Genomic DNA, 11154 nt, shown 5'->3' on the forward strand with positions numbered 1-11154 from the left:
TTATTTTTCACACTGTCCGAAATATCCAATTCAGTTAATGTTTTAGTGGTTGCAGCTTCAGAATCGATAAAAAAGAGAATCATTAATCAGTACATCATCATCAATTTCGTGATTCTCCCTTCGCTGTTCCCACACATTTTAAAGTTCTTCTAAAGGAATGTCATCCTCATCCTCCGCACTTTCCAAATTTTTGGCGCTGACTGAGAATCCAGCTTTAACAAAACTATTACGAATAGTACGATCTGTAACATTATAGTTTCAAGACTTAGAAATTTCTGTCATGCTTTCTCGTTCGTTTTGACGTGGATTCCAAAATCAAAGTAAAATGCAAACAAAAAAGGATTTTACCTCTTTCTTTGAAAATTAAGTAGCTGCGAAAATTAATTCAAGATAATTTCCCTTATTTAAAATACGTTAACACGCTTGAAATGTTCCGAAATATTTTAAGAAATATTAAAAGTGGATCTTAAAGAAAAGTTCCGTTCAGTAGAAAATCCATTTCACTGTTTGGAATTTATTTTACGAACAAATTTCCAAAATATTCTTAGTTCCTCGAAAAAAATCCAAAATAGAGGAATTCGCAAAGTGGAAGTTCGTTAAATAGAAGTCCGACTGTAGTTTAAACTCTGTAAATGCAACAATTTTTATTCTTTAGCCAGCAAACTCGGTAACTGAACTGATTGTTTGACCCTTAAATGCCCATAGGTTGTACTTTAAAAGAGATTAATATTCCTATTCTAAGTGTATAAATTTAAAAAATATATATTTTAAAAGTTCTATTAATAAAACTAAGGCTTTAGTATTCAAGCTGAATCATTAAGCTCTAGTAGTTACGCTAAAATTCAGATAAAAATTTAATTTAGTTATTTGTTTTTAGAACAATTTAAGTCTACGGCTGCCATCTTTGGCGAATTTTTAGTATACTTTTATTGTTTGATTAAAAATGATAGCAATATTTATGTTTTTCTATTTAACTATTTCGGATATTTCAATTTAATTTTAAATAAATTCGTTCCCCAGTTAAAAATGAATAAGTTAAATCTATTCAGAAAAGGAAAAGAGTAAAACAAATGATGGTATGACTAAGCTCTGCCAAATTTATGTAATTATCTATCTATCTATACCTATATATACGTAAACATAATGTCTCTTAATCTTTCGTTTTGTTGCAAGCTTAGGGCTAGAATAATCTTCTCCATTTTCCTAACTTATTTCTTTAATAGCTACGGAATAAGATGACACGATATATTTACTTTCATGTGAGCCCTGCTTTTAAATATAATACATTCACTTGCTCATGCAAGCAAATGCTTTATTTGAAGGCTTGATCGTATTAAGAATATCTAATTAGTTTAAAACATATTCTTATAAATAGTATTTAACATTTTCTAATGGTAGTTTATAAAGTTTTATTATATTTTTATTTGTTATTTTTATAATTTCAGATTTGTTTCTCTCGGATGGTAAATAACATTAAGACATGAGTTTAACGAGTTTAAACCTAAACTTACTAAGCTAAATGGGGAAAAAATTTGTAATTAGATGTGATAACTAACAACCTAATTTCCAAGCATTTAAGTAAAATTGAAATTTTTAAAACTTCGATCAGGAACTTAGAAAATTTTTCTTCACTTCATTTGTTTCAGACTATATCGTTATGTTGTGTTGTAATTGAAACTAATAGTTTCTTAACATATTTTTCATATTATTTTGTTTAAGGTCCTCATGAAGGTTTTCTATTTATCCGGAAAAAATAGAAAAAAGAGTTACATAGACATATCTGCCAACTTTTACGCATTTGGCGTAAAATGTTATTTTTATATTTATAGTGGTACTAAATATGTACTATTTTTTTCTTTTATAGAATTAATTTTAAAATGGTTTTGATCACCACTATTTTTAAAAAAAATTAAACATATATATTAATATGCATTACTATCATGGTTGTCAGCTGAATCTTTTTCAAATACAGCGTATTTTTTTGCCTACAATTGAAATTTTTATTCCATTTTACTACCAGTGGAAAAAATTATAATGGAAGGGATTAAAATGTTGGCAGGTATGCATAGACTATGTTTATCTTCCTTTCGGAAGTAATAAACTACTTGTGGCTATTACCACTTATTAACAGTTAAAATCTGCATTAAATTGTTGAATTTCATGAATTGTAGAATTTTCGCTGCAAGCACGAAAAATTTCAGAAGCGTTATAGAAAGATTGAAGACCCAAATTGTTTTTCTTGCTTACTATGAACTGAAATGTATTTGTAAACTAAAAGAAAAATGCCTGACATATATTTAGTATAAAAGTGTTCGAATAATGTTGATCACTCTCTATAGATATTAAAACTGATTATTTTAATTTTTAAATGTAACGTATTGTTGACCTGCTCTTTTATTATTATTATTATTATATTTTAAAAACTAACATATGTGGACGGAGAGATTTTTGAAAATTTAAAACGAAAAATTCCACACTAAAAACAAGTTTATTAGGAACTATGCTAGTATGTTTTATTAAAAATTTTAATATTCCTTAAAATTTAAAACACCATCGGCTATTTCTTATTTACTGGCACTTATATGCATATTTAATCCATTTATATGTAGGGATGCCAACTTGCTCAGCTTTGTTAAAATACTTTTAATAGTGGTAGAAAAATTTATGTTGATTCTCTAGTTAGTAAATTCCATTTAAAGTTTTGTTGGACCATCACTGCATTTAAATAATTGAAATGTTCATATAAAATGCCACTTCATGCTTATCATTCCTAAATATCATACAACTCTACTCAAGGGGATCTCCCCAATCCAAAGATGATTTTCCCTTCAAAACTAAAGATTTACTCCTTAAGGACTTGACTTGTTGTTACAACATACTACAACTTCAAAGATATATAGGACCTCCCAGAATACAACAAAACAGAATCGATGAATCGGTTAGTGGCGCTTCGCGCCAAACGCCGAGATAACCCCAATATCCAGCATCCAGTATCATTCCTAAATGAGCCTATTTAAGTATCAGCGAAGTTAAGCAAAATTAAGTTAAATTTTCTTTTCATTCTCTGCCAGTTTAAAAATATTATTGCTGAAAGAGGAGCAGTTGACATTCTTGTGTATGTATTGGTGGCCAAAATCAATTTAAATGAAATTTATAAATTTAAAAAAAAAATAGTAAACAAAAATTTTACAATTATTTTAAATACAAAAAAAAATTTGCGTAAAATTTATAAAATATAGCATATTTAAATGTAATAAAGATATCATAGATTTGCCGTTAGAATTACAAATATAGCATAAACAATCCGTAAATTAACGATAATCACAATTAGAATTTATAATACCTCGTTAATTACAATCGATTTTCGAAGGACATCATCCAACCTTCCCGGTCAGCAGTGTATTTTAATTTCTAGCATTCTTTTGTCTCCAATTTTTAAGATTTTCCCCATTTGCGATTTAATAGTATTTTCCTAACAGGGATTATTTTGAATATTTACTCGAGTGAATACTAAATGTTACCACTTCTCTGTTGCGTAGGGAGAGCTAGGAAGGAGGCGATAATACGTTTCAGTTTATGATGTAATGCGTTAAGGTCACGTTTTTGACTTAAGTGTAATTTTCAAAGGAACAACAAATCTAAATATATGCAGATAAACCTATACGTCCTTTATAAAGCATGTACATTCAAGTTAAAAATAAACTAAACTAAAAACATCCTTTCGAAAAAAAATCTGTAGCTTTCCGAACTAAACTAATTTAATAATTAAAATCTCCACATCCGAATCAGGTAAAAACCAATTCTATAAATATTACAAAAAAATGCTTTGCCCAATGTACTATATATATGTAAACAAAGTTATAGTTACTTCCTCAGAAAATAGGATGAAAAGAAAATTTTATTGCTAACAGATTTCTTCGCGTAACTTCATTCTAATGTTTAACTTTACTTAATCGCTTGCAGACTTATACGAGCGAATTATTAGATTTTATCAAATTTCCATACAATCTTACTTGATTACGAAACTTGAAACTTCATATAGAACTTTTTTAATTTTCTAACTGGTATTTTATAAAGCTTAATTTTCGTTTAAGTTTCGTATAAAAGCAAACAATTTAGACCTGCATAAGGAAATTACGAGATTAGCAGGGCAGGAACTTCTCGCGCTTTTTGGGAAATTTTTCTAGTGGTATCTAAGTTTAAGTTTTATGGTGGGATTTTTTGTTCAGTAGCTTTTCGAACAAAACTAATTTTATAATTAAAATCTCCACATCCCAATCAGGAAAATTACAATTTTATAAATATTACAAAAAAAATATGTTGCCCAATGTTATTTATATGTAAACAAAGTTATAGATATTTTCTTCCTCCGAAAAATACACGGAAAGAAAATTTACTTGCTAACAATTTTTTATAAATCCATTTCATTATGTGAAGAAATTTCTAATATTATACTTTATCGCTAGTATATTAATACTAGCGAATTGTTAATATTTTGAGTTTTCTGAGAATTGAATTAAATGCAACATTATTCTGAAACTTAAAATCTAATATAGAACTTTTTTTAATTTTCCTAACTGGTATCTTATTATATTTCATTTTTCTTTTAAGTTTCGCATGAAGACAAACGATTTAGTCCTGCATTAGGAAATCCTTAGGTACAATATTTAGCAGGGCTGCGAACCTCTTGCGTTTTTTGGGAAATTCTTCTAGTGGTATCTAAGTTTAAGTTTCATTGTGGGATTCTTTGTTTCTAAATTTGATTTAAAGTCATTTTCCACTTCATGCAAATTACTCAAAAGATCATATAAAAGTCTATACTATCTTTATTGAGGCAAAGCTTTAAAAATGTCGGCGAAATCTCAAGTAGTTAGATATTTTTCTGAACAAAAAGTGTAGCACTTGTCAGTTCTGCAATAGTAAAAGATTATTAAATTGCAATTTCATGAAGGATAATAAATAGAGAAAAATCTTTTATTTTGAAAGTATATATAATTTGCTAAAATGAAAGAGTAACTTATTTATTTACCGTTAAATTAACGTAAAACGTTGGAAGAGATTTTTATCATAACAAACAGACTAAAGATTTTTATCATTAAATATTGCATAATGATATAATATTACGAGATTACTTCAAAACATCTTAAGTAAGTGAACTATTATTTTTAGACCTTAAATTTAACCCTTTCCACTCGAGAGGTGACTGTCAGTCACCACTGTCGCCTGTAAATTACCTACCACTCTAATTCGGAAATATTTTCATGTTAATGTTTAGTTACCACTTCATTCAGTGACCTTTGGGTACTATAAGATAACCTTGTAAAAAAATCTTTCAAAATGATAGTGGTTGCGTCCATTTTTTTTTTTAACTGTTGAAAGGACTTCGAGTACAAAGGGTTAAAATAATAATCGAAATCGTAAAATAAAAGCGAAAAATAAAAAGAAATTATGATAAATAAGTATTACCTTTGAAAATTAAATAAATAATTTTTAGGCTATTACTACCATACTATTTATTCATTTTATAATGATGACAGTCAAAAACGTCATTGTCTTTATTAGTTAAATATCATTTTACGGGATTTATGTGTCCAATGAGAACGCACGAAATTTCTAAAACAATACCATAAACATAAGACAGTCTTTTGCAACCAAATTTTCTGCGCTTTTTATAAAAATTTATTTTAGTGGTAGCTAAGTTAATGTTTTAATGTATTTTTTAATTCATTTCAACCTATTGTCCACACCACTACATATAAATAAATTAAAAGTTCATATGCAACGACACTTTGATCCAGCTCTTTAATAGTGAAGCTTTTAAAATGCTGCCAAAATAATATTTAAGAGCTTTTGATATTTAAACATTTACCACTCTATAAAATATTAGTAGTTGGCAGTACTCTAGTTGCATTTGTTTTGAAAATCCTGCTATTACATTAAAATTTCAGGAGCATTCCAGCGATTCAACGCTCTTAAAAAAGCAAACCCCAACTTGACAACACTTATTGCTATTGGAGGATGGAATGAGGGCTCCAAAAAATATTCAGAAATGGCTGCCAATCCAGCTGCCCGAGCTACATTCATCCAAAGTGTCATCAGTTTCTGTGAGAAATATGGTTTTGATGGACTTGATATGGATTGGGAGTATCCAGCCAACCGTGGTGGAAAACCAGAGGACAAGGAGAACTTTGTCGCTTTGCTGAGAGTAAGTTTCAGTTAAGTTAGTTCAGTAAGTTTTAGTTTAATTTAGTTAGTTGCACAGAAATGTACAAATTTTTTGACATGGTTGTTACTTTTTTTCTAAAGATTTTACTCATTGTTAATGAAAAAGCAGAATAAGAGAACTAGGTATGCTGGTAGGGTATTGGTATGATGCACGACAGACTGACTGATACAGTTTTATAGGAGTGCCTATCCTAGGGGGATATCTGCTCCTTCATCTAAGTTATTTCTAAAAGGAGGATGGGAAAGGAGGTGCTGGGTTTAATTAAGTTAAGTCTCAATTGGAAACATTTTAAATTAAAATAAAATCTGGGATAAGTATATGCATGTTATATCGCATTGGGATACATAAAAATTAATTAGATAAGAATTAAAAATAAAAATGAGAAAAATATTTATAATTAATTTACAAATGAGGAAAACTCCCTATGCACTCCTTTACTTTAGTAAACAATACGCATAGGCATAAGCTCTTTAGTGGTGAAGCTTTTAAAATATTGCAACTTCTGAATATATATATATTTATATATATATATTCTAATAAATTGGTATCGAATTAAATAGTAAAACTTGCAAATAAGGATAATTACTCTTTGAAAGTGTCATCGCGAGATAATATCAATTAAGGTGTATGATACTTCGAATTTTAGATTTGTAGTTGCTTAAAAAACAACTTAAAATAAAAAATAATAATATAAAAATAACACTTATTTACAGAACTTAGAAATTTGACGTTTCTGACACGTTTATAAAAAAATTAAAATATTCTATTATTTTTACTAAACAGTGGTTGTTACACATAATTTATTTCTGGTTTAAAAGGTAAACCAGTAGTTCTTACCAGTTATTAATATTTTTCATTTAAGAAGCAACCCTGATGTAGTTATTATATAAACTTTCGTTAACTGTTTCCAGGAATTAAAAGCTGCGTTTGCATCTCATGGGTATCTCTTAACAGCTGCTGTATCTGCAGGAGTCAAAACAATGGACACCGCTTATAACATCCCTGAAGTCTCCAAGTAATATACTTTTTTTTCTTCAAGATATTGAAAGTATTGCTGTAATTTACTTCACGATTTGTTATAATTTTTCATGTTATCACCAAAAAATGCATTTTAATCGAAGAAAGGGTAACAAAAATTACCTTTTGTGGACCAATAAAATTTTGCACACACGTTGTTCAAAAATATAAAAAGTTTTTAATATTCGAATCGAAATAATTTTTTATCATTTCTTGCAAGATATAACATGTTGGTTACTACCAGAAATGTAAATATGTTCTGTGATATGTATGAAGTGCGCAGGGTTAAGGGTGTTAGAGTAGAAGTCAGGCATTCAATTTATGGTTACAAGAGATTGAATGCCAACTACTCCGCTTTCTTTAACCTTTTCGCGCCGACTGTCACAAATACGTGCCAGCACAAAACCGTATCAACCAGGGTAACAAAATAAAACTGGTAATCAAAGTAATTCTTTAGCAGTTTATTTGTGGGCGGAGTTTTGATTTATTTAATTCACCATTACTTTGTTCAAAATAAATCTATTTAGTTATACTTCGAATAATTATAGATTATATACATGGTTAAGCTAACACTAATTAAAGTAAACGGAAAGTAAGTCTGTCAAATTAGAAACGACTACATTTAAGTTACTGTTTTTTACTTAATTACGTCCTGATCCTGATTTTGTACGAATGCTTTTCTGAATCACCCGTCCCCAAGGGGTTAAAAGTTATAATAAATTGATGGTGAATTATTGAGTTAAACTTGCAGAATATAGATAATTATGTCCACTCTTTGAAAAAGTCACCCTAAATTACTGTATTTAAGTTGTATTTCCCATGATATTTAAAATTTTTGATATACAATGGTGGAAGAATTATTAAAATTGAAAAATACTAAACTGAAAATAACTTTATTCCCTGCGGAGGCAAGTTGGCATCCGTGCTAGTGTGGGCATCTGTACTTAAACGGAATTGTTTCTTTTTTTATAAATGTCACTACGAGATACCTGCAATTAAGTTGTTTTTCTTATGATACTTTGAATTTTCGGTGTGCAGTGGTGGAAAAGTAACTTAAATTTTGTTACCACTAGATTTTTATTATTCTATTATTTTAAAGAGTAGTAGAAAATACATTAATTTTAAGCTTTCATAATTTTGATTATTGTTTTGCTAACAGATTAAAAGCCTCATCGCAAGAGAACGAGATTAGGTTGATGTTTCATACAAGCAGTGTAATCATGCACATGCAGGGAATCCAAATTCTATCATTTTGTAAAAAAATATTTTCCAGTGGTAAAAAAATTTAAGTAATTTTTTTTTTATTTTAAATAATTTTTTCACCACTACATAGCAAAATTTCAAAGTATGAAATATATCGCAACAATTTTCAAGATCGTTGAAAGTAACCACAATGACTGCTATCCCAAATGAATGCATACAAAATGTTTATTACTTCATGATGGCAAGGGATAAGGGTCGCTGCAGAGTTCAACTGTCAAGTCAAAAATCGTGATGAAAATTACTTCACAAATCAAGATGAAAGGGTAAAAGCCTTGATCAATAATGTTACTTTGACTATGCATTAATCTATTACATTCAGTTTTAAAGGAATTTACGTTTTATTTCAATTTTAGTGGTGCAAGGAACTCTAACATGACAAAGACGCGTTATTGCCGCATTAAGAGTGTCAAGAGACAATTACATTTTTAATAATTAATATTATTGTCAAAAATAAGTTTCATAAAAATTTCCTGTCGCCCCTGAAATTGTTAAGGGGATCAACCCAAAATAATTATAATAAATTGTTTTTATATATGAAGTTCTGAACTATTTATACTTATGCCAGACATAACGGACTACAAATTATATATACTAAAGTAAGAATCAGATCAAATATCAAATTTTGCCCCGCAAGAAATTTTTTTTAACCAAGTAGAGCAAATTGGCAGGCCTCTGGTAAATCATTTTTGGCACATTTATAACCAGGTACAAGGAATGGTCTATATATGTCTATATAGATGTCTATATATATTATGGTAAAAAAAACTATATTGTTTCTGCTGAAATAATTCTATTTTTATCATTTTTCAATGTTTTAAATCAAAAAAGCATAAATAAATTTAAGAATTGTTGACTTAAAACTTATGTTTTGATTTTTACAGATACCTCGATTTCATTAACGTTATGGCATACGATTTGCACGGATCATGGGAAAAAGTTGTTGGCCACAATGCTCCAATGCGTGTCAGACCAGAAGAAAAAGATGACGAAAGGACATTGAATGTTGTAAGTTGTAACTGATGCAAAATAGTAAAAAAACGTTCTTACTTAGGCCGATTCTCACTTAATCTAACTTACAGTACTCTTTTTCTTTAACCGGTTTCAAAATTTTATAACCAGCGCTGAGCTGTCGTTACATAACAGATTTGTGGCTACTAAAGTTCGACTCTGTAGTTTTGTAATTTTAAACCCAATTCATAAAACCTGGGCCAGACATTGAGGTGTACCCAGCATTTACATGACAATGAGAGGAAAAATCCACGAAAATCTACCATAGTTAACCCGATTATAAACAAATTCTAATATGACATTGTAATCACTGAACCACTGGCTAAGTCCCTGATTTAATACGTTCAGAAAATTTATAATGAAATATATTACTATAATCACGATGTCTCTTCCAGAAATCTAAGACATTATAGTTAATGTGCCTGATTAGAAACAACTGAATTGAATCGGTCTATTTAGTGGGCAAACTTATTTTATAAATCTGTATACAGAGAACAAAATAAAAACAATATCAACATAAATAATTTTTGTTCTAATGATCGGGTTTATCTGCCAATCTTAATAGTTCATGGGTGACCTCAATTAGACAATTGAGGTCACCCATGAACCAATAGTTCACACAAACGTTGATTGTGTTAACTATTATCGTTCATTCATTGTCAGACACGAAAACAAATTTTCTCTGAATATTCCTAATATTTTTTTCTCTTTTGACGGCTTTTTTTTTCATTCAAAATTTTGATGTAACCTCAAACTAGAATACGTGTTCCCTGCTATTTCACAGAAAAAAGGTCGAGCTTATGGAGCTTTTTATATCAATTGCTCTTTTAGAATATGTCACCAGATCTCGAGAACTAACGAAGAGAATCGAAAAACTTTAGCACACAAATGCATAATACGTTTTTCCAAAATTGACTATTTATAAAAATATAATGATGTTGTCGCAGTTTCCTGCTGTTGTCGGTAATGTTTATTGGTCTGAAAATCACCTAAAAGGATCCATTTTTATGCATTAATTTCCTTATATTTTTGATTGTCATCAGCATAAAAGTATTAGCAGTCACAAAGATATTGTTTTCATTATAATATATTTTGACTACATTATAATATATTAAAATAAAGTGGTGAATCATATAAGCCTACGAATTATTTAGAAATAGTGGTAGATAAAAATCTAGTAAATTGAATTTATTAAACCAAGAATCACACGTGATAAACTACCACTTTAAAATTTTTGCTGTCCGGAGCAAGTTGGCATCTCTTTAACATATTTAATTTTTTTTAATCTTGTTGCGTAACTAACCACTATAAATATTAAATACCAAACCATTAGTATATAACACACATTAATTTGATTTGATCTTGAGATCCCTATTGTATACCAGCCAACTCTTCCGGATTTTCCGGAAGATTTTATTTTCATATTTAAAGTGGTAGTAAGTATATACTATTTTTTTCTTTTATAAACTTAATTTTTAGATGATTTTGATCACCACTATTCTTACAAAAATTAAACACATATATTAATATGCGTTACTATCGTGATTGTCAACTTAAGTTTTCTCAAATACAACGTATTTGTTTGCTCAAAATTGAAGTTTTAATTCCATTTTAATACCACTGGGAAAAATGATAATGGA

At 28.9% G+C, this 11154-nt stretch overlaps 1 protein-coding gene across 1 annotated transcript in view; it reads left to right on the top strand.

Moving 5' to 3' along the window:
• LOC122268288 (probable chitinase 10) overlaps positions 1 to 11154 on the top strand; it is a 150299-nt gene that overhangs the window by 127682 nt on the left and 11463 nt on the right. The window contains exons 20-22 of the mRNA XM_071181735.1: positions 5949 to 6205; positions 7138 to 7241; positions 9388 to 9511. Coding sequence (XP_071037836.1) covers positions 5949 to 6205; positions 7138 to 7241; positions 9388 to 9511 — 485 coding nt within the window. The remainder of the gene's footprint in view (positions 1 to 5948; positions 6206 to 7137; positions 7242 to 9387; positions 9512 to 11154) is intronic.

The sequence above is a fragment of the Parasteatoda tepidariorum genome, chromosome 6, assembly GCF_043381705.1.
Source record: "Parasteatoda tepidariorum isolate YZ-2023 chromosome 6, CAS_Ptep_4.0, whole genome shotgun sequence".
In the NCBI taxonomy this organism is placed as follows: Eukaryota; Metazoa; Arthropoda; class Arachnida; order Araneae; family Theridiidae; genus Parasteatoda; species Parasteatoda tepidariorum.